The sequence below is a fragment of the Haliotis rubra genome, unplaced genomic scaffold (genome assembly GCF_003918875.1).
Source record: "Haliotis rubra isolate DU_JTF1 unplaced genomic scaffold, ASM391887v1 Scf212, whole genome shotgun sequence".
Lineage (NCBI taxonomy): Eukaryota > Metazoa > Mollusca > Gastropoda > Lepetellida > Haliotidae > Haliotis > Haliotis rubra.
The window spans coordinates 1,304,498-1,329,556 of NW_025766137.1; the positions used below are offsets into that span (position 1 = coordinate 1,304,498).

The 25,059-nt window shown below is 40.4% G+C and overlaps 1 protein-coding gene across 4 annotated transcripts in view; it reads right to left on the reverse strand.

Annotated features, from left to right (window-relative positions):
* LOC124276740 (PRKCA-binding protein-like) overlaps positions 1–17,793 on the reverse strand; it is a 36,962-nt gene extending 19,169 nt beyond the window's left edge. The window contains exon 1 of one of the 4 annotated variants that reach the window (XM_046712387.1): positions 17,682–17,793. In XM_046712387.1, coding sequence (XP_046568343.1) covers positions 17,682–17,752 — 71 coding nt within the window. In that variant the 5' untranslated portion in view covers positions 17,753–17,793. Of the gene's footprint in view, positions 1–1,696; positions 2,033–12,658; positions 12,740–17,681 lie in introns of those variants that run through there. The other 3 variants (XM_046712386.1, XM_046712383.1, XM_046712384.1) reach the window with 3 other exon arrangements.
* Positions 17,794–25,059: the final 7,266 nt, after the last annotated feature.

Here is a 25,059-nt window from a genome sequence, read left to right on the forward strand (position 1 = left end):
TATCACCCACAAGGCTAAATAAAAAACGCAGACTAAGATGAATAAACACTACACTGTTATTTCCATCATGCCCATCAGACCATGCCACATGACTAAACATGACTGTTCTCTACATCATTTATGGAGGTATAAACATAAAAATCACCATGCATATCCCTTGTGTCCATTCCGTTTTCTTATGTTTGTGACTCAAAAACTCGTTGACAAGAAACACATATGGGAGACAATTCTAATCAATATTTAGATCAACAATAATGAATTCACAGGTTGCTGTAATCATTAAAACCCAGACAAGTAAATCAGCATCCTCGATAATCTCCAGGGTATACGTTCCGATATATCTCCACTATACCCTGGATGCATCTAGGCCTGGAGCCTTTGATTTTATTACCTCCCTTTGCTGGCTCTGCATTCTCACAGTAGCCAATCAGATAAGCCGTCGTTACAAGCGAGTTTTCCAGTGCCAACAAAGATAGCGGTTGTAGCCAGCGAAAGTTTGTTCGCAGTGTGACTCAGATTTGGGGGGAAACCATACAGACAAATTGACAGGTCCGAAATTTTAAAAACATATATGCAAGAACTCCTTCTACCTCTTTCAGAATACCTCTGCAACAATATATTATTGTGATGCCAAGTTTAATCGGTTAGATAATTTAAAAAGCCAAAGTGAGTTGTGATTGGTACACTCAACTTCCCAGTGTAGACACCTGATTGGATAAAAAGCCAGCCAAGGGAGGTAATATAATCATCGGTTCGAGTCGTAGATGCATCCAGGGTATAGTGGAGATTTATCGAACGTACACCCTGGAGATTATCAAGGATGGTAAATCAGAGACATATTGTTCAGTGCAATACACAAGGCCATCCATTCGTGAAACACTTACAGCTAACTAACTGCCGGAGGGCTTGGCATGAACTGTTTCTGAATGTATGGAAACAAACAAGCCAATGTTATTAAAATCTCACCTTAGCTCCCATCATGTTCCACATGATCTTTCTCCAACATGGACTAGCTGCTGACATGACTATTTGGAAGTCATAAATATCATGCATGAGGAACATGAGGCATATTTCAACAGCAGTACAAAAGTCCAAAGACAGTGTTTACTTAGATCCTACTTCAAACAACTATGTACAGTATTCCCAGGGAATTCCCAGTGATAACACACTGTCATTCAGTACCCCTTCACTTTATGAAGCTCATGTCAAATAGATGCATTTACTGCAATAATTCATTCTCAGTCATTTTCAGATGAACAAACTATTTAGTTTTGATATGTTTAACTGGTTCAAAAGCTGAATAAACACTATCCTACTGAGGAGTATTTAGTACTATGATTACCACTAATATAGTAATATAGCCTGTGACCTGTTACACAAATGTCACTATTTATGATGGAAGATAAGCAGGTGCAACAGCTGGCACATGTTATCTCACATTGGGACAACCTTGAGCAAACTTTGTGCCATTTAGGGCCCAATAAATAGATTCCTTCCTCAACATCTTCATGCCATACTCCACCCACATGAACCTGCCAAAACATCATGCAATTATGATGATTATTAGCATGACTGGTCCATACAAAAAGTCAATTTCAAGTCTCAAGTATGCCAACTTGTCATGAACGAAAAAATTCCAGCAACAACTTGCTGTATTAAGCCACACCTGGAGACTGGTCTGACCCAATGTACTCACATGAAATCCTCCCAAGGTAGAGGCACATGCTTGTTTTGGTCACCAAAGAACTCATCTGGATCTGTGGTGGAGAGCTGAGCATATTGAAAGTCTTGATCGTCATATCCACTCATGGTGAGAAGTTGACAGCATGTGCAGTAGTTCTTCCTGCTGAAGACTTGTGTAAGACTGCTGTCTGCTCTATCAGAACTACCACGGACATAAATGATGCCACTGAATCACTCTTAGGATCCAACCCTGGCTATGACAGCCACTAAACCTGTATCATTATCTCAAACACTGTGGTAATTATCCTGAGCTGGCTGAATCATACTGTAGTGACATACATATACATGTGTCTATCCTGCCTGAGCTGTGTGTAGAGGCAGGCAACAGCTGTGCCAGCACATCACAACACGAATAAATAGTCACCACAGTTACAGCCAGTACAACTGGCATTCACCACGTTCACTTATCCTATTAACGTATAAATCCATAATCTGAAAATGGGAACATTATACATGTGCTAGCTGCTGGGACATGCTTAGTGGCATCAGTTGTACAGTTTTTTAAGTATATTTTACTCTTCAAAAAATTAGGAGAACCTGAACTTTCAATTTGGATAGGAAGTATAAGCGTTAAACTTTTCAAAGACAAACGCACTACCATTTCTCTTTATCACCACCCCTGAACAAAACGCATGGGATGCATGTGCACACCGCAGTAGCCTCATACACATGCATGGGGTGTCATTCTTGATTTTGACGATTTTCAAGAAGGTTGATAAATCACTGTAGACCATTAATTTCAACAATCATCTTCCATCACACAGTTGTTAGTATTTGCTTCTAGACATTTTTAATGGTTTAAATATACGAACAAATAAAATTAAACACATTACATGTTTGTGAAAATGATAGGTTTGCAGGAACAGAAAGTTTTTCATATCAGACGTTTTATTCAATATTTCAGGCCATATGACCTACAGCACAGTTGTAATTTTCATGTCTATTATCAATGTCATTTTTGTGAAATGTCTTAGTAATGCCCTCTCAGCAGCTCACCAACAGTTGCAGATGAGTTCCATTATCTTTTTAAATGTGAAGCCTTCATTTCCAAGAGAACCATTTTTATCCCAAATCAATAACCGAATCTCTCAAAAATGGCGAACCTTCTCAAATCCAAAACCCAAACTTAGCAAAATATATTCAAATTGTTTCCAAAAAGCCCCAAATGAAAATCTAATTTGTTACATTTACGCTTTTTCAATTAGTTATAATATATCTTTGTATATATGTATTATAAATGATGCTGATGTCACTTTGTACAACCTTGCTATGTTGGTATTTATTGTATTCATTTGCAGTTATTTGTCTCATGTACCACCGCTGGTGGGGTTTAGAGAAATACAGAGGAAGTTAAAATTGTATAGTGCTTACTAGGAAAAGTGCAAGGAGCCCATATGAACAAACAAAGTCAACAAAAACTCTCTCCGCTAGGAGTGCCAGTGAATGAACAAAACCACTCTCCGCCAGGAGAGCCAGTGAATGAACAAAACCACTCTCTGCCAGGAGAGCCAGTGAATGAACAAAACCACTCTCTGCCAGGAGTACCAGTGAATGAACAAAACCACTCTCCGCCAGGAGTGCCAGTGAATGAACAAAACCACTCTCCGCCAGGAGAGCCAGTGAATGAACAAAACCACTCTCCGCCAGGAGAGCCAGTGAATGAACAAAACCACTCTCCACCAGGAGAGCCAGTGAATGAACAAAACCACTCTCCGCCAGGAGAGCCAGTGAATGAACAAAACCACTCTCCACCAGGAGAGCCAGTGAATGAACAAAACCACTCTCTGCCAGGAGAGCCAGTGAATGAACAAAACCACTCTCCGCCAGGAGCGCCAGTGAATGAACAAAAACACTCTCCGCCAGGAGAGCCAGTGAATGAACAAAACACTCTCCGCCAGGATGGCCAGTGAATGAACAAAACACTCTCCCAGGAGAGCCAGGAGAGCCAGTGAATGAACAAAACCACTCTCCGCCAGGAGAGCCAGTGAATGAACAAAACCACTCTCTGCCAGGAGTGCCAGTGAATGAACAAAACCACTCTCCACCAGGAGAGCCAGTGAATGAACAAAACCACTCTCCACCAGGAGAGCCAGTGAATGAACAAAATCACTCTCCACCAGGAGAGCCAGTGAATGAAAAAAACCACTTTCCACCAGGAGAGCCAGTGAATGAACAAAACCACTCTCCGCCAGGAGAGCCAGTGAATGAACAAAACCACTCTCCACCAGGAGAGCCAGTGAATGAACAAAAACACTCTCCGCCAGGAGTGCCAGTGAATGAACAAAATCACTCTCTCCCAGGAGTGCCAGTGAATGAACAAAACAACACATTGCCAGTGGGGGAACAAAACAACACATTGCCAGTGGGGGAACAAAACAACACATTGCCAGTGGGGGAACAAAACAACACATTGCCAGTGGGGGAACAAAACAACACATTGCCAGTCGGGGAACAAATGCATGTTCCACAGGAGAGCCAATAAAGGAACAAATCCTCATTCCACAAGGAGACCTCATGACTGAACAAAACCACACACTGCTGGTGTCCGCTCGGGAAAGCCACTTTTGAAAAATACCAATTTTATGCTAAAGCCACATTTCAAGGAGAAACCTTGGTGCTGCAAATCACCGCGAAACATGACTAACAGTAACATGACAGTTGGTGTAGATTTGTGTATAACAAAAACAAAACAAATTGTGACTGAATTACTCCCAGAGTCATTTTAATATTGTCTGTTTATGAAATTTTAAAGCTTGCTTGTTTCATCTTAGGAAGCAATTAAGCTATTATTGTAAGGGTCAACTGATAGATTCCCTCCACCAAAATGGATGGTAGCTGCTGTACTTTGTTATTGAAGCATCACAATTACTTTAATATTTACATGAGCAGCATGTATATTGATTAAAAAAATAGCTGTGCTCTGTACAAAATTCAACAAACACAAATTTATGGGGCAAACATCTTTTGTTTCTAAACCTGGTCAAGGGGAGGTAATTCCTCTCGAGGTGTCAGAGGAAAAGTAAAAGGGAGAAAACCCTGGTAGCCTCTTATTTTGTTTATGCTGCAAGGGCTACAGGCTTTTAGGACACCAGTTAGAATAGGTATTTTAACAAGATGTTTTCATAGCCTTCAGTGCAGATTGAAAAATCTGTCATCTGTGATTGGAAGATTGTGTGTAAAATCTTGTGTTTTTATATGTATATCCATCCAGTAAATACTAGTAACATTGACCTTATTTTTCAATATTTAGTGCTGTCTTTTTTAACATGACTTATGCTGAATGATATAACAAGTAACATTTTGTGCGGTACTAGGGTTGGTCTGTTAGCCTCCTGTACTTGGAAAAGGAACTGGTTGAGGTAGTCAATTTTTGTTTGTTTGTAATGCTGCTCTAAGGCCAGACTATGCACACATGTACGTATAACAGTTTTTGAAGGTTTAAAACAACAACATATAAACAAAATTATAAGCGTACAATCGCAAATCCAAAGTGCAATATTTTTTACTTGGGTTTACTTCCCTTCGAAACGAAGCAGCCGGGTTACTGAGCCCAGTCAGAGCGGGTGGGCGTCCACTCAAGTGTAACGAAGACTTTTCATTGGCTGGTTCATTTGCCGATACGCTGATGGCTCATTGTGTGTGTGTATATATAAAAGAGATGTTGGGTTTTGTAAATACATGCTCATTTTTTCTGCATTTGCATTCGATCCAATCAACAAATACTGAGATGGTGAACTACTGCGTGGCTGGAAACTGTCGTTCGTCCAAGTACAAAGCAGGACTTGAAACTGAGTTTGCACTGGTTTCCGTCCGATCCAGTCATCCACGAAAAATGGATGCAGTTTGTTTGCAACCCACAGACATAATAACATGTCATGTGTACAAGTATCACACCTGCCTGTCTGTCTGTGTAATTACATAATGTGACAGAGACAGAACTCAGGTGCACGAGCCATAAATCAATGTATTTTGTCTATGGTGTATAGCCTGATACGTTTCAAGTTCAAATTGCATGTTGTCAATGATTAAAGTTGTGTATTGCATATTTTCATTAGCAGACAGGCAGGCAAACACATAGGTGTCAATAAAACAGACACTGAGTTTGTCTGGGACAGAGACTGCTTATCACAATCAACATATTTTTCTATGTTTCCATAGACATGTATTAAAACATTTCCGTTTTCAAGCTGAGCAATTTTTAACAAAGAATTAGTATTTCTAATGCTACACTTTCTTGAAAACTTGGTTTGCAAATCTGCCAACCCCCAAAAAGCAAGATGTGAAAACATATAAGAAAAAGTATGGGACCAGTGTATTTCTATTACTGCAGACCAAAGATGCTTGTAATCACAAGAAACATCTTTTGTTCTCCAACTTCGACCACAGCGATAATCCTTGCACGCATCACTTGCTGTGTTTTTACGAGTCGCCTTCCCAGTTCAAGCCGCGCGAACCTAATCACTGTGCATGCGCTATGGTTGCAGCGCAGCCCAGCTGTTGAAACCACTTTTCACCCCAGTGCTGGGGTGAAATTAGTGAATCGTTTGAACTCTGATTTCGCGGTGTGTGTGTGTGGGTGTGTGTTTCATCGCGTTATTTTTCAACTTTATAAGAAGAATTTGCATTTTTGATAATTTGTTACAGTAAGTCCATACCAAAAGGTCAGGGGTGGAAATAACCCATTGCCCGACGCCCGAGTCCAGTGTTTTTTTCTGTCGGGCAAGCAAATTTGTATATCACACTGTACCGGTGTCCAGTTGATATTCCAATGTTAATTATGTTGTTTATCTAAAAAATCAACAAGAGAACGGCCGGTATAGTGGAAAAATTATCAGGGCAAGTGATTTTACATGTGCCACTGTACCGGAGTACACTAGCAATTTTAAAGTTATTTCCACCCCTGAAGGTATCAGAATCTGCAAAGTTTTGTTTTGCATTGCATGTGACCTTTAATATAAAATATAAATATAGTGTCACTGCAGAATGTAATTGAAAAACATATGGTTTTCTGACCTATAGAGTGACAGCACAGTTCATACTTTATATGATTTTATCATTTCAATATTAACTAATTTCAGTTCCTTTAATTTCTAGATACTGTTTTATGTGCTAAGGGACCGTTCATAATTTATGGCGGGGAGGGGAGGAGGGGGGAGAAGTGAGAGAGAGAAAGAAATGATGATTATTAAGGGGGTCATCCATTTTGTTCTTGGAACTAGGGGGGTCATCAACTTTGTACACACGTACTGGGGGGGGGCAGCAATTTTGTACATCAAAATATGATTAAAATAATGCTTAGAAATTATGGGAAGGAGAGAGGCGTCATTGATTTTGTACATGACATGCAGGGGGTCACTTACTTTGTACATAAATTCTAGTGGGGGTCATTAACATTGTACATGCTTCTCCATAAAAATCATCATCACAAATACAGGACAAATTGGCCTACTTGATAGACACAGCAGGAGAAATTTGCAAAGTAATTCATTTTAAAGCACTGAGTGAGTCCATGGTTGAGATGTGCATTTCTTTGTTATGATCAGGCTTAGGGAGGATAACACACGCACGCACGCACACACGCACGCACGCACGCACAAAGGATATTCTTGAATTTGAAAGAAAACCCGTGAAAGTCCGGGTTAAAACTGATCTTCAGTAACCCATGCTTGTTGTAAGAGGCAACTATCGGGTTCAGGTGGTCATTTGCTGATTTGGTTGACATGTCATCATATCCCAATTGTGTATATTGATGCTGGATTGTCTGGCTCACACTTGATTATTTATAGACTGGCGTTATATAGCTGGATTATTGCCGAGTAGCGGCATAAAACTAAACTCATTCACTCACTTTTGAAGCGACATGCAATCAAACCATCTGACTTATCCCAGTTTATGCTAAAACATAAAAGGGGAACTGACCTATGGCTTCACCCCAGCAGTCAAACACTGCCACTTTGGTCTCATTAGGTGCCGCTGAAATGATTTGTAGATGTAACAGAGTGTGACATGAGACTGGGCTACTATCTGCAAGGACTGCAACAAAAGTCTTGTGGAATACGTGTGGACATCAAAATGTGTCTTTAATACACTTATGAATGTCAGATTTGTGGCCTTTTGATCTGACCCTGGTCCAATGGAAAAGCTGCATATCACGTAAAACTTTACAGTAAAAACTTATACCATACATGTCAAATTCCAGACTGATATACATGTACCTCAGTGTTCACAAATAGTGTCGGACCCTCTGACAAACCCAGCAGATTTGCCAATAGTGTCCCAGTGTCTTACTGTATAGTTCTCAATGACTTTGGCTGATGTTGTTATATGTGACATCTGACACTTGTTTGCTGTTTATAAATCTTATGTTTGTTAGTCATTTCAATGCCAGTTATAAGAAATGTTAAATCTGAAATGTGTGTTTAGTTTATTCTATGGGTCCTGTGAATTTTCAATGGGTCAGACAGACATCTGAAACTTACAGGACCCAATGTCCTGTTACTTTGAAACACCATTCGTGAACACTGTATACTTATCCCATGACTGGAAAATATCACAAAATCTTCATAAGAAAACCCATGACCTATGAGAATGACTATGAAGTATTTGCTGTGACAGAAACGTGGTTGAATGACAATGACATGGCTGTGCTTTCTGAATTAGTGCCTCAAGGATATGAGATATTTACACAAAACAGACAGCGTAGCTGCGGTGGCGGTGTAGCAGTCGTATACAAAAGCTCCATGAAAGCTGTAAATTCAAGTGTTCATGCATTCCAGTCATTTCAGGTTCTTGATCTCACCTTAAACATCAGGAATGAACAAGTCAAACTTCTAATTGTCTACAGACCACCACCATCAAAGAAAAATAAACTTACAAATGCTATGTTCACTACTGAAATGTCAGAACTAATTGAAACAGTAGCAGTCTCTCATGGGCATCTTCTGATCACTGGTGATATTAATATTCATGTTGACAAAAGTGTTGACAAGTATGCTCAGGATGTCCTTCAGCTACTGTCATCTGCTAATCTCCGACAACATGTGAAAACCGCCACACACATACTAGGTCATACTTTGGATCTTGTTATTACTAGAGAAATGGATGACTTCATCTCAATTAATGATGTTTCGTATAAACAGATTTCTGATCATTTTTTGATTGACATTATTCTTGACCCATCAAAGCCTGAACCAGTCCGAAAGGTCTTCACTTATCGCAAAACACGAAGCATTGATATGGATATTTTTGCTGATGACATAGATAGATGTGACATCACAGCAAATGTATGCAATGCCGATCATATTGACTCCAAATGTGAAATTTTTAATCACAGTCTGGTTGACATTCTTGACAGTCATGCCACAATTAGGAAACATTCCATCATTGTTTCGTCCAAATACAAGTTGGTATGATGATGAAGTCAGACACTTGAAACATCTGTGTAGATCTGCTGAAAAGTCTTGGCGCAGGAGCAAACTTGAAGTTCTTGCCAGATATATAAAGTTAGCAGAAATAAAGTGAACTCAGCCTTGAAAACAGCAAAGCCAAAGTTTGTATCAGATGGTATTACCAAAAATAAAAACAACTCAAAAGAGCTGTTCAAACTGTTGAACCAACTTCTAAAGGGTAACTCTGAACACAAGCTTCCAGAGCACAGTACTTCAACTGTTCTGGCTGAGAAATTTGCTTCATTCTTTCAGGACAAGATACATCGGATAAGAACCAATCTTGATACAGGATACAGTCGAACCAGCTCCACTTCCGATGACAGCAAGTTCTCTGGTAATGCGCTTGAAAGCTTCGGACATGTTTCTGTCAACCTTGTACTGGATATCATGAAGAATGCACCATCTAAATCTTCACCACTGGATCCCATTCCTACCTGGCTGTTCTGGTCTATGCTATACTATTTAGCACCTGCAGTTTGGGACATTATGAACTCATCTCTCTCCACTGGCACTGTTCCAGTGTTTTTAAACATGCAATTGTCATGCCACTTCTAAAAAAAACTGGAGGTGATGAAAACAATTTGAAAAATTTCCGTCCAAGTTTCAACCTTTCATTTGTATCTAAATGTTTAGAGAAAGTGGTAGCTGGCAAACTAAAGTTGCATCTTCAGACAAACCACTTTGCAGAATCGTTCCAGTCGGCCTACAAGACATCTCATAGTACGGAGACAGCTTTGGTGCGAATCCACAATGATATCCTTCTCAATATGGGCCAGAAAAAGGAGACAGCGCTTGTGCTCCTTGATCTTTCCAGTGCAATCCATACCATAGATCATACCTTATTCCTGCATTGACTGAAACATCACATTGGGGTAACAGGAATGCGCTGAGGTGGATATCTTCATATTTGCAAGGCCGCACACAATCTGTCAAAAGCGGAAAAGTACAATCATCAAAGTCACCATTGTTATATGGTGTTCCCCAGGGATCTGTTCTTGGCCCCCTTCTTTTTACAGTCTTCATTCTCCCCATTGGTGACATTATCAGGAGGCATTTCATTGGTTTCCACATATATGCGGATGATACACAACTCTACATTGCCTTTGAATCAGACGATGTTTCACTCAATATCAACAAACTTGAACTCTGCATTCATGAAATCAAATTGTCAATGACCTCCAACTATTTGATGTTGAATGAGGAGAAGACAGAGTTCCTTCTCATTGGCTCCAAACATCAGCTTATAAAGTTGAAGACTGCTTTGCCATCACCTTCACTTCGTATTGGCGACAGACATCCTACCATCAGAAAGTGCCAGGAATCTTGGTGTCATCCTCGATTCCAACATGTCCATGGATGCACACATCACCTCCATCAGTAGAGCCTGCTACTACAACATCCATAACATCAGCAAAGTCCGCCACTACCTTGATACCGACACTTGTAAACTTCTGATGCACTGTCTTGTCACTTCCAAACTTGACTACTGTAATTCACTTTATGCCAACCTCTCTACTAAATCACTCCAGAAAATACAAAGAATCCAAAATTCTGCTGCCAGATGTATCACCCACACTCATCGTCATGACCATGTCACCCCAGTACTACAGTCTCTACACTGGCTCCCCATCTCTGCAAGAATAATCTTCAAACTGCTCATTCTGACTCATGACTGCCTCTACAACGATAACTTTCCCGACTATCTCAAACATCTTGTCTCCGTGTATGTACCTCAGCGAAATCTCCAATCCTCCTCTGGCTCTCTCCTCACCCAACACAGATCTCCAAACCAATTGTCTGACCGAGCCTTCTCCTTTGCCAGCCCTAAACTGTGGAACTCTCTTCCAAAGGAAATCAGGAACCAGGGCTCCAGATAACTTTTGGGGGGGTGAGTGTACTTACACATCATATTGCAAGTGGAGGTGTACTGAGAATTTTGAAGGAGTACTGACATGTTTTTGTGTGAGCGAGTTGGTGATGTGGATTGTCTGGACGATTCATCGATCACTATTTCCAACCATGTATTTGTATTTGAAGTCGCGTGAGAAATAACTGAGCGACCGTGTGATGCGCGAAATGTCAGGTCCGACTGGATATAAATAGGAACAGTGTAGTTTTTAGCTAATCGAAAAATAGTGACGCATATCGTTGCATGGCAACGCAAGTGATTCCTACTGTCAGGGTTTCCTCATGTGTCAAATCGTGTTTCTCAAAAGAAACTTGAAAAGTATTTATCGAAATATATTTCCATTTGCATGATATGCACGGAAATTAAATGTTAGACGTACAAAGGTATTTATGTGCGTACACGATACGCTTGAAATCTTATATTATGTCGTACTTGATTGATTTTGAGGCGTACATTACACCTGTACGCCCCTTATCTGTAGCCCTGAGGAACACTTCATCGAAAGAAACTTTTAAATCTCTGCTAAAGACCCATTTATTCACTGCTGCCTTTCTGTAAAGTTATATGAACTATTTCCCTCCCCAATATTGTCACAGCGCCACTGAGCATCTCTATGGTGGATATTAGGCACTTTATAAATACATTATTATTATTATTATAATGTTAGCAGCACACACACGTATTAAACTTCTTTCAATGCTAAATCTTTCCAGCTGACAGATGCAAATTGGTACTGTTTCTGCGTGGTATTGTCCATTTTTCAGCCTGTTATTGATCAGGCTCGGAATCCAAAGAAACCTCTTGTCTCAGTTTGCTCCTTTGCTACAGTTTTTCCAAACACATGAAACGTGTATATCAGAACCTTGAAACGAAGATGGGCAGTGTAAGTCAGTATCACACTTGTTTCGATTGACAACCCAAATGGTGTCTCCGCATGACGTGATGGTACTGAAACCCCTCTATACATGTTATAATTTACTCCTGATAAGCAATGATATAAGTTTTATGAAAACATGTCAACATATGTGTTATTCAATAAAACAAAAAGCTGAGCACATCTGTCTTTCACTGCCCCAGCCGCCTTGTCAGTGTTTACTTACATCTTTCAGGGACAGTAAACACAGGTGTATTTAAAGAATCTATTCGCCAGAGCATATAATGCCCACATATATCACAAGAAAAATGAAAGTAGAGGTGAACAAAATCTACAGTGGCTGCTTACAAGAATTGTAGAAATACCATAATATATTGAGATAGGCCTAGCCTCTATCCAGTAATCAGCTGGTTATTTCATTTCAATACACCATCCGGCCTTCTCTAAAGTACTACATTTTTGGGCTAGTGAGCAATGAAATTAAAATGAATATACCATATTTTCATACATATTACTGATTTATTTGGAACATAATTTGTGGATCATTTATTTCCGGACATTTGACAAGCCCGGACTCGCTCTTCGAACATACATTTCCGTCAATATACAGGGGAATACTACAAGCAGACTATACTCTTATGTTGATTGTAACAGTCTGGTACGTGACAAGGGTATTTTACTTACAACTTGTCTTCTTCTATTTCGTAGTCCATTGTTATTGATTGCACAGAGGGAGACGGAAGTGGAGCAGATGATAACATAATTTGTACATGCGCATTAAAAGGTCATTGGAGTTATCTCCCCTATTCCACCATCTCCTTCCGAGCGCTTGAAACAATCGATAAAATCTTTTCATATGGATGCAAGAAATATCAATACAGAGCGTTAACACGACGGGAACTACTTTTGTAGACTGTGTTGTTTTCACAAAGAAATGAAAGCATTGTTGAACAGTAATTACTAACTTATATCTAATAACTCATTATTTACACACACAATGATTATTATTGGAAAACCATGCTGACTGCCATTTTGAGAGTTGAATTATAGTGTATATAACATCTCGAATGAAATATTTGGTAACAGCTTTGGGAGCCAGTAAAATTGCCCCAGCTACAAAATGCCCCAGCAAATTTGGTAAAAATGGCCTGGATTTTTAGTCAAATTGCTCCAAAGGGGGAGTCAAAATGCCCCAATTTATTTAAAATGATTAAATATATGCCATAAATGCATAGTTGTCAACTTCGATATTATATTCTTCATATAGTATTATATAGTCATATTTCTGATTAATGTTCCATTAGTAAACTGATAACAGGAAAAGTAATACACATGTTTTGATAACACTGTATAGGTAATACCAATTATTTGCATGTTATTAATGCTTTTGTAAAGAAGTCCAAGAATAAAATAAAATGTTTGTATAATATGTTTCTTGGCCGTAAATGCATAGTTTTTGTCAACTGGGATATTATTATCCTCATATAGAAGTTAGTAGGAAATCACATGTCTTTCTTTCAGTTTTAACTTTTTAACTTTCTTCTGTATGGCGGGATGGTCCATAAATGCAGCTCAAGTTTATTTTCAACAATGAAACTCTTGATATTGTTGACGATTATGTCTACCTTGGAATAAAGTTTCACCAAAATCGTAAATTCACAAAGGCTATTAAGGCACTCCACGACCAAGCATTACACGCAGTCCTATCGACTGTTTGTTTAAATGTTTTGACTGCATGGTCCTACCAATGATGTTATATGGTTTCGAGGTGTGGGGACATTCAAATATGTAGACATTTTAGTAAATGTTCACAGGTTATTCATGAAATCTGTCCTGAAACTACGCAAGCGTACACCATCCTACATGCTCTATGGAGAGACTGGACGCCTTCCTATCTCTGTATATATTAAAAAGCGAAATTTTTTTGCTACTAATGTACATCAAAATAAAATGTCAGTTATTATTCACAATGTTTTATCACAAATGCTAGAAAATAATATGTATCTTCCCCATGGCTTGCTAATGTTAAATGTATGTTAGACGAATGTGGTTTGTCCTTCGTGTTTAATTATCCCCATATGTACGACCGACAATGGCTTATCTCCACAGTATTTCAGCCTTTGTCTGATCAGTTTATGCAAACATGGCAGGCCGATCAGATCAATTCCCATAAAAGTTTAATGTGTTACCTCCTAAAACCTCACTTTGGCGAAGAACGGCATATGCATCTACCTTTATCAACCCCGCTTTTAAAATTCCTTGCAAGTAACCATATCCTACCTGTGGATACTGGTCGATGGTCCAAAGTAAATTGTAAATGTCGTACCTGCAAGCTGTGTAATTGGACCGTGTAATTTACAACCTGTCGGGACGAATACCATTACTTACTTGTATGTCGGTATTTCATAACACAACGAGAGAGTTAATTACATAAATTTTACTATGTAAATCCAAGTATAACTAAGCAGCAATTGTTACTATAGGAACGCTTTCAACGATTTTCATATCATGTATCCGTAATGCATTTGTAAGTTAAATCTGTAATTTATCGCACTTATAGCACAGTCTATGATATGTAACATATGTAAATGTAATTTTCATGTACCACGGTGAGTGGTAAAAAAAAAGAAAAATAAATATTGATAGTTGAGCAGAGCCTCAACATTTCCTCAACATCACACATCAGTGAATGTCAATTAGTAAACACGTTTTTATAGCCAGTTCTGATCCTCACCTTTTGACAAGATTAAAGGCTCTAGATTGTTTTGATAAGTATTATACCATACTTGTGTATAAGTGTGATTTATGGCATATATTTAATCATTTTAAATAAATTGGGGCAGTTTGACTACCCCCTGGGTCAATTTGACCAAAAATCCGGGGCATTTTGAACAAATTTGCTGGGGCAATTGGACTGGCACCCGTTCCCACAGCTTTGACTTGAATTCACCATAGTTCATTACTAACCCATAATTCAAGAAGTTCAAATGACCCTTTGAACTCTTGTATTTCTTCTCAATCACATAACTAATTTCACGCTGAAAGTAGCTCAATTTCAAAGCTTAAACTGGATTCGCGAAACATTATGTATAAACTGATCAAGCCACGTGTGACGATAGCGATTGATAAAAGGCAGTACTCCCTTTGATAGTAACCGTGCGTTGGTAAGCTGATCCATTTGATTTTGAGTTTGCAATACAGTACTTACATGCAATAGGTAGGTAATATGACCTACCTATATTACCTTTGCTTCAGAAATACACTGAGGAAGAACTAGGGGCCATGCGTGTTTCACGTGTGCCACGAGACTGACTGACTGAGTTAGGTTTTACGCCGCTTTTAGCAATATTCCAGCAACATTACGGCGGGGAACACCAGAAATGGGCTTTACACATTGTACCCAAGTGGGGATTCGAACCCGGGTCTTCGGCGTGATGTGCCACGAGAAACGTCGTCCAGTGACTTGTGAACAAATTTAAACAATTTACTACGATCTGCTGATTATATATATACTAGGCACATAAAGAAACTGTGCATACAAAAATTTAAAATCTAAATTTATCAAACCTGTGTAGACACATAAGGATTTAAACTCAGAGATTAGTGATATGTATCCAACATGCATGCACGTGCCACGTTCCGTGACGTTAGTGGGTTCGTCCTTGAGACGTGCAATACGGTGTTGCACGTGCATTCCGGGAAAGAGAAACAGAGCAAATGAATGCCACACAATACTGTCACTATGGAAAGCTCAACCCCTGCCCTTGCGATCGTTCAAAACATTAAACGGCTATTGAAACGCATAGCATGCCAAGGCTCACGTCTGAACAACGTCATGAGGCCATTGGGATGGTCCGTGGGGGAATGTCTCAACGACAAGTGGCTGCACATTTCCACTGCCACCGGAACACCAGTTCTGCACTGGTGAGACGCTACCAGAACACAAATGACGTCATCGATCGACCACGTTCTGGACGTCCACGTGTAACAACGCCAAGACAGGACATATGGATAAGGGTGACCCATCTTCGCCACAGGTTTCAGACTGCAGTGATGACTGCCCGAACCATCCCAGGACTTCGCCGTATCCACCCCAACACAGTTCGACAACGTTTACGTCATCACGGGATCAGACCACGACGTCCCGCCATACGGCCTATCCTGACACAACGTCATCGACAAGCTCGCCGAATGTGGTGCCGAAATCGTGTCCGCAGACCCTTGTTTTGGTGGAGAAATGTTGTTTTTACAGATGAGTCCAGGTTTAACATTTCCCATAGTGATGGACGTCAACGTGCCTATAGACGCGTGGGAGAACGTTATGCACAGGCCTGTGTCTTGGGGTGGAATAACAGCACGCCAAAGAACTCCTTTGGTGATTGTTCAGGGCAACTTAACTGGTGTGGACTACAGGGATCAGATTCTTCGACCTGTGGCAATTCCTTTTCTTCAACGTCATTGCCCTGGGTTAACATTCCAACAGGACAATGCCGGCCCTCATACGGCAAGGGTTGCTATGGATTTCTTGCAACACCACAACGTTGACTTACTGCCTTGGCCTGCAAATTCACCGGATCTCTCCCCGATAGAGCACGTTTGGGACGAGATGGATCGACGTCTACGCCTTCTTCCTCATCCGCCAGATAACGTCCTTGACCTTGCAACAGAACTTGAGAGAATCTGGCGTGACATCCCACAAGCCTTCCTTGAACGTTTGATAGGCTCTATGCGTCGTCGATGCACTGTTGTTCTCAATGCCGATGGTGGACATACCCGTTATTCCGCTTGTGGACTCGTGACGTCATTGTGATTGACTTTTCAATTGAAATTCTCCCGACTTGTTATGGTGTCATGATCCCTCCATTAAAGTTTATATGTACCTTTGACATTGTTATCGTACTTATCAACTGGGATAATATTTTGACAATGCACAGTTTCTTTATGTGGCTAGTATATTACATAAATGATATATCTGAAAACCACTCTTTTGTTTTCTTTTTGAAGAGTATATGATACTTTCAGATTTTTGTTTCCAGAGAGTGGAATTTCAAGTAAGGTTAGAGCTTGTATCCAGGACCAAACGTGCATAGCTTCACTGTTTTGTAGGCCGCTAAACGTCGATACAAGTCCTGAGGATGATCACTACATATCAGAGGAAGGATTTGACGGAGCTTGTTCTTGATGTTTATATACTGGTACGGGTCTTTCGGATATGTTCAGACTTGACAGGGATTTTTCAAAAGTGTGCGTATTTGTTTGTTTGTCGTAGCTTTAATTATCCGAGATTTTCTGGCTCCTCATACTTGATTCAAGAGTAGTTTATGAATTTTAGAAGAAGTACACCTTAATTTAGCGGTTTGTATTTTGTTTGTTTGTAAGGCCGCACTCAACAATGTTCGAGCTAAATGGCGGCGGTCTGTAAACAATCGAGTCTGGATCAGTTAATCAGCCTAGTGTTGATATTAACATTTTGAGCATCGATCCACGCAAGTGGGATAAAATGACGCGTGTCAACCAAGTCAGCGAGCCTGACCATCCGATCCCGTTAGTCGCCTCTTACGACAAGCATGGGTTGCTGAAGACCAGGATTTATGGTTTGTAAATGAATCGTTTTCATAATTACAACGTTTACGTCAGGCCTCGCGGTGTCCAGTCGACGGACTGGTGACTTCCACACCGGAAAAGCATTTCCGCAGAAATAACTTACCATTTCACCAACAGCAGGCCTGGGGGCAACGGCTTCACCTTAAATAAAACAAGCATGCTAAGCACTGTCATTTAAACAGGCGATGGAGCTATTACAACAGCATGTCTTGTGTGCCATTATATCTTCGTGATGCACGTGAAAAACGTTCTCAACGTATGACGCACGTTCTCCTGGCTTGGTGGGTTGGGCTTTTGAAAACAAAGCGCTAAGATGATGTTGACTCGAATACTCACGATATTGGGCAATGGAATCAACCACAGTTGTATTATTTATTAAGCAGAACGGGGTTTAAGCATTTGATGAAATATATGTGATATCCTAAAGGCTGCATGCACGGTAACAACTCATAGGCGGATCCAGAAGAGGGGTGGGCGCACGCACGCACGCACGCACGCACGCACACACACACACACACACACCGTCCTAAAAGTTTATTTAATGAGCATTGAAACTCGGGTGAAAATGAAATGTGTATCCTCCCTTTTCTCAATGAATACGCATCTATCATGTAAGGTTGAATATGTTATCTAGGTTTATATCCAAAACGTATAGGAAACATTTTACTTCTGAGGACTGACTGAGTTTGGTTTTACGCCGCTTTTAGCAATATTCCAGCAACATCACGGCGGGGAACACCAGAAATGGGCTTCACACATTGTACCCATGTGGGGATTCGAACCCGGGTCTTCGGCGTGACGAGCCAACGCTTTAACCATTAGGCTACCCCACCGCCCCTACTTCTGAGGAAATAACTGAAGCACATTTCTTCCTTTTATAGTTGAACCTTGACCGCCAGCCATTATATTGACTGTGTTGGTAGTCTTACCTCCGCATATCGATAGATCCTTTATTAACCTTTGTATACTGAATCAAATTAAAAAATTGACATTTGTGGAATTGAATCCCGCAGTGGAAGTAGTGTGTGGATTATTTTGACAATATATGTGTATCATACAGCCAGCACTGTCGTCCATGAAGATTGGCCTTGTTTTCAGAGGATGGCCATTGAAATGTGGTACAACAACCATGACTAGGATGTCAGTAATGTATCGTTGTCCACTCAGATTTTGTCTGATCGTCACAACCATGTGAAAGGCACCATCAATAAACCAAAACTTGATCAAGATGTTCAGTTGTACAAATGCAGTGTTTCCAAACACGAGCTCGACCATCAGTTATGTACAAAGGAAATCGACCAGTGGACCCTTTCCCAGGGTGGCCTCAATATCTTCGTTCGTCCAACAGAGTAGTCCGAAATCGCCTAAAATCCCCCGAGTCTAGCGCTAGACGACTTATCCGACGTCCGTTATCAAATTTCAGTCACGTCGTTTGACACCAAGTTACTGAAATCAATGTTGGGTCCAGATCAGTAATGATGCTGACTTCCATATCCTGAGCAGAGCTGAGAGCAACTTAACTTGTTGTTTCAGGATCATCTAGGGATCGGAAATAAAACACAAATGTTACATATTATTTACTTAAAGACTTTCCAATCACCACATCCATGTGCATCATTATTCGCACGGCAAAACTGATATTCTTAAGAATGTGTACATATATGTTTCTGTTTTGATATATTAAACTTTATTTTCAAATTGTATGCACCTTTTTCTTTTCATATTGACAAGTATTGCAATGTCTGTAATGAATTCACCTCCAGTGTTTATCCCACCAATAACATCAGCTCTTGGTCCACCACCTGCTAGTGGTCTCATACAGGAGCTTCTCTTTGTCTTGGATAATTGGCTAAGAAATAATAAATACATGTATCTTAATTGCATTTTTGTAATATATGAAATTACCTTTTCATGTTTCATTATGGTTTTGTCAGATAAGAATGGAAAAATAAAACTATGCTTTGAAAGAAATATGTTCCATGTTTCTGAAACTACGTTTTACCTGTCCGTTAATTATGAAACATTTCTATATTTTCGCTGTGTTTTCCGTGTCCAAATATACGCAGTACACACGGGACGGCATGTTATTTCAGAGTAGCATAAATTTTGTTACGACTGTTACTAAATTCACAGAATTTGACATTTAATTGCATTAACACGAACCATACAAAGCAACACTTGGCGGTTTTCCTGTGTACTTATGTTAAAACACATTTAAGTTGTGGAGTAGTTGGATAATGTTGTCAACCATTGCTAGCTTATTGTTCACGAGCTGAGGAGGTAGGTGATATCCTCCTATATAGACTATTGAATTGGTCCAGTGGCATCCGTCCAAGCGACTGACGAGCAGGCCTTCACTCACTATAACAGTGACATATGTCACGTGTATAACGTACTGTGGGATATTACCAACTGTTTTCCCCAGGCACTTGCAGGATATTTTAGTCGAAATGCGTATAACGAACTATTGTTATAACAAATCACAATCGGTCGTCCTTTTGAGTCTGTTATTAACCGTAGTTTACTGTAGTACTAACAATGTGAATGTCAACACTGTGTTGGACTTTATATCTCAATACACACGCCCCTCAAAACATGAAAAACATGGACAAATTGGGTCTGTGTTCCCGAAATACATGGCCTTCATTTGGAGAGTGTTATCTTCTTTTCTTCCCAAACTGTTTGATATATGACAGGACCCTGTCTCCAGTCTGTATAGAAGTCAACAATAACACTGATCCCAAATGTTAGAGATATCCGACTGGTCAGTCCCAGCTTCTAGACTTGCACAAGTCTTTAAGGTAAATATTAATAGTTCATATGAAAATGCCTAAAAATATATAAATAGCAGACTGGCGTCCTTAGAATGTACTGTCCGCATATCTAGACTTGCCTCTTTAAAGGACAGAATTACTATACATGCATGGGCTTAGCATTCAGTACAACCTTGGAGCAAGGCTATCCCAGCTTCCAAGTCTACACTATACATGCATGGGCTTAGCATGGGCAAGGCTATCCCAGCATTCAGTCTGCAACCTTGGAGCAAGGCTATCCCAGCTTCCAAGTCTACACTATACATGCATGGGCTTAGCATTCAGTCAGTACAACCTTGGTAAACCTTGGAGCAAGGCTATCCCAGCTTCCAAGTCTGCACTATACATGCATGGGCTTAGCATTCAGTACAACCTTGGAGCAAGGCTATCCCAGCTTCCAAGTCTACACTATACATGCATGGGCTTAGCATTCAGTACAACCTTGGAGCAAGGCTATCCCAGCTTCCAAGTCTACACAGCATTTAGCATTCAGTACAACCTTGGAGCAAGTCTATACATGCATGGGCTTAGCATTCAGTACAACCTTGGACAAGGCTATCCCAGCTTCCAAGTCTGCACTATACATGCATACATGCATGGGCTTCCCAGCATCTGCATACATGTACAACACTATACATGCATGGGCTTAGCATCCAGTACAACCTTGGAGCAAGGCTATCCCAGCTTCCAAGTCTACACTATACATGCATGGGCTTAGCATTCAGTACAACCTTGGAGCAAGGCTATCCCAGCTTCCAAGTCTACACTACACCGTACCTGGTTTCCAACTCTTTTTGTTTGAACTCTGTGAACCTGTCACCATTATGGTCATATTATGAATCAAGACCTTCGCAGTGAAGTAATATCACATTAATTCCATCTTGGAAATCAATTACAAGGATATTGGGTACATTCTTGATAACATCTATGGATTCAAGCTAAGTGTGCGGCACCTGAAAATAATTCTAAGCACTATGAATCTGAGTCTCGTGGATGTGAGTTTTATACAGGATCAACCGTCAGCTTCAGGATAGCTGTGTGGCTACCGTATCATGTACGCTAAATGTCAACAAAGTGGTCTAAAGATTGGAATGGAAGACGTTCGACTTATTTTGCGTCATCTGGATCCAGTGGGAGTTGCGCGAAGGAGAGTTCGACGACTACGTCGGCGTTCCTATTATGCCAAAGGACCAAATGTTGTGTTTGGTATGTAGATGCATATGTATCCACGCTTATGTTTGTGGAGTTTCAAGAAAAGTAATATGGATCAAGTTCTACAATACCAATGCAATCAAAAGGTAATTGTTGATACATTTTAGGGCCGTTAGGACCCACGGATGTTGTTCGTGTGCTAGGGTTGACCTTGGTACACGTCCGAGGGTATAAACAGTATCTTAGACGTGACAATACACATCTACAAGCCAGAAGATGCTTCATTGATGGTTCCAGCACATCAAATCAAAGAATAGAATTCTGGAGGTCATTTCTAAGAAATGAATGTACACAGTTTTAGATTGAAATGTTCAAAGGTCTCGAGGCAAATGGGGATTGCAGGGGAGATTTCTCGGACAAAAACCTTATCCAGTTTTTTTTCTTCATGGCTATTGTCCAGGTACAATTTATTGCATTATGTCATGCAAGTACAACTGTACCTACATAAAGTAACGCCTTCATACATGTAAACTTCCTTCGACATATATTTCTAATTTTCTTTAATATAAAAACTATGTTACTGTTATCTGCAATGGTCAATACAATATAAAACACGTTTTTGCTGTTTTCATGTCTTAATCTACACCAGATAAATCGGTTTGAAACAATTGTTTAACATTAACATTTTCAGGATGATCTGGATCCCGTGGCTGCCGTTTGGGACAACCATTGTATAAGACCCTCAAGAAACAATGTTGTAAGTAGTCATCCAGAGCGAATGTACAGTGCTCCAGCTCTATGGGAAACTGAAAATAAACTGTTGTGTCCGACGAAGACGTGTCTACCTGCCATGGGGAAGCCGTGCTTCGCTCAACAATCCCTTGTGAGGAAAACATTTCTGAAGTATGTAGGAAAATCATTGGGATGAGGTGAGGTGAAATTAGGTTTAACGTCGTGCTTGAGAATATTTCGCTCATATGACGACGTGCATGTGTTTGTATGTGTATTTGCGGCTGCTTGTTCTAGCCCAGACTGAAGCTGGTTTTATAGTGCTAGCCCACTGAGATATCATGCCGCAGTGAAGCATGAATACCCCACTCAGACACATTATACTGACTCCGAGCCGACCAGTCCTTATTGTACCCATTAATGCCGCAGGGCCAGGCAGGGACCAACAAGTACCATATTTTAACGTCTTTTGGTATGACGCGGTCGGGGATCGAACCCGCGACCTTTCGCTCTCCGGGCGGACGCTCTAACCACTACACCACGGATGCGGTCAAATCATTGGGGGGAGAGAACCTGAAACCGGCAACGAATGCTCAAAAGCAGCTTATCTATGCATACATCTCGGAAAGAAATCTACTGTTTCCTGTAGTAAAGTTTAACCAGGTGTAACCCGTTGCCTCATTCCACGAGGATCTTTTTGATGGTTATGATTAACATCAGTGTTTTTCATATAAATCCCAATCACGTAAAATGCCAGCACAAACGTTCGTGAATGTCCCTATTTCAGACAAACCATTTCCCAAATGATTCACTCTAGATCTGATATTTTACAAGAAGAAATGATTGCACTTATGACAAATGTTTGCTGATACAAGAGCCGCAACCCTACAATAAGTCTATTTGCATACAATTACCTGCATAAGATTAGTTTACTTGTTTAGTGCATGAATAACAATGTCTGAATCACATAAAGCTGACACGTCATTCGTAAAATGTTTAAATTCCATAGTTGCAGTCCTTTGTTGAATTACAAGCCCTGATGGTAATATAAATAAAGATTATCAGATGACTATTTGCTATCATAATAAGTTTTATATCAGTTCAATACCCAGCACCACAAAATCAAGTTCATCATGGAGACCGAAACCAATCAATACCTTCCCTTCCTTGACGTGTCCCTCCAAGAAGTAGATGAGGGACTAAGAGCATCAGTATATCGCTCACACACCAGAACTGCAACTCCTGTCATCACCCCCTGATAAAACAAGCCATCATTGCCACCCTCACCCGACGTGCCAAATCCAGACGCCCTCAGCAGTGAACTGGGCCACCTGAAGAAAACTTTCATTTTCCTCCACAGTTACCCTGCACACCAAGTCTCCAAAACCATCCGCAAGACCCTCAACAACTCCGATCCTAGACCCAAACGTGCCCCATCACCCATCAGAATCACCATACCCTACCAAGGCTCTGTCACTCATCAGATTTCCCGCCTCATCAAGAACAGAGCTAACATAGACGACGCCTTCTCTAGCGACAAGACCATCAATACCCATCTGCGAGCCAATGGCAGAGGCCCCAGCAGCGCCAGCCCCAATCCCAGAGGATGTATTTACCAGATCCCCTGCAACTGTCGCCACCAATACATCGAAAAAAACCCCTCAGACCCCTTAACATCAGAGTCAAAGAACACTGTTAACAAACTAGACCTGAAATCCGACATCTCTGAACACATCCACAAGAACCAGGATCATCACATGTGGGAAGCCACCAAAGTTCTGTCTGCCAATACCAACAACTGGCGACAAAGAAAACTGAAAGAAGTCATTGACATCAGGAGACACCAGCCAGCCATGAACCGCGATCATTAGATTCAGCGCTAATTAACTGGCACTACTGGTTTCCAATTGTTCCATTGTTTAGCCTGCATCTTTGTTGTATTATTACTTTTGTTGTTCTTACATATATATGTTCTCTGCCTCACACTATACATTCACCTGATGAAATAGTAAGGTTATACTCGGAAACGTTGTGTTCCTCATAATAAACAAGTTGACATCCATAAAAAACCTCTGCCTTAAATATAGTTTGAAAAAGTGCCCAAACACATTAACTCACCAAACAATATGTACCCAACCATATTAACTCAATAAACAATATAGTTTAAACAATATTTATTCTTGTACTTAAGGCATGTACAGTGGGATTGACAAACAGGGTTTCCCCTATATTAATGTCTCTCCCAAACGAATACATATTACAACAGGATATTAACATAAGAAATTATTATATATTCATGTAGAAAAAACATTGTGACATACTGATATTTTCACGTAAAACGTTTGCTAAGTGAACAGATTGGATTATTTTTGTATTGACATGATTCGATAGGTTCTTATTGCCAAAAATGTGTTCAAGTTGCGACCATTGACATAGAAGTATACTGAGTCAAAAAGAAACTTCACATTCTTTCTTCAGGGCACTATAGAAGAACAAGAGATGGTAAGATGGTGAAATTGTTATTATTTCATTGCTGAGATCTGTGTGATGTACTCGATACACTGACAGTGCCATAATCAGTTCCATTAGGCTACAAGAATAAAAATGCGAAATTTCTCAGTTCAATATCGTGTATGGCCGCCCCGCGCATTCACCACTGCCAAACACCGTCTCCTCATCGACTGCCTGATGCTTGTGAACACGTGGTTGGGGATTCTGCGCCATTGCTCTTGCAAGGCAGCGCCAAGTTCCTGCAAATTCTGAGGTTGGTTCCTAAGACCACGAAGC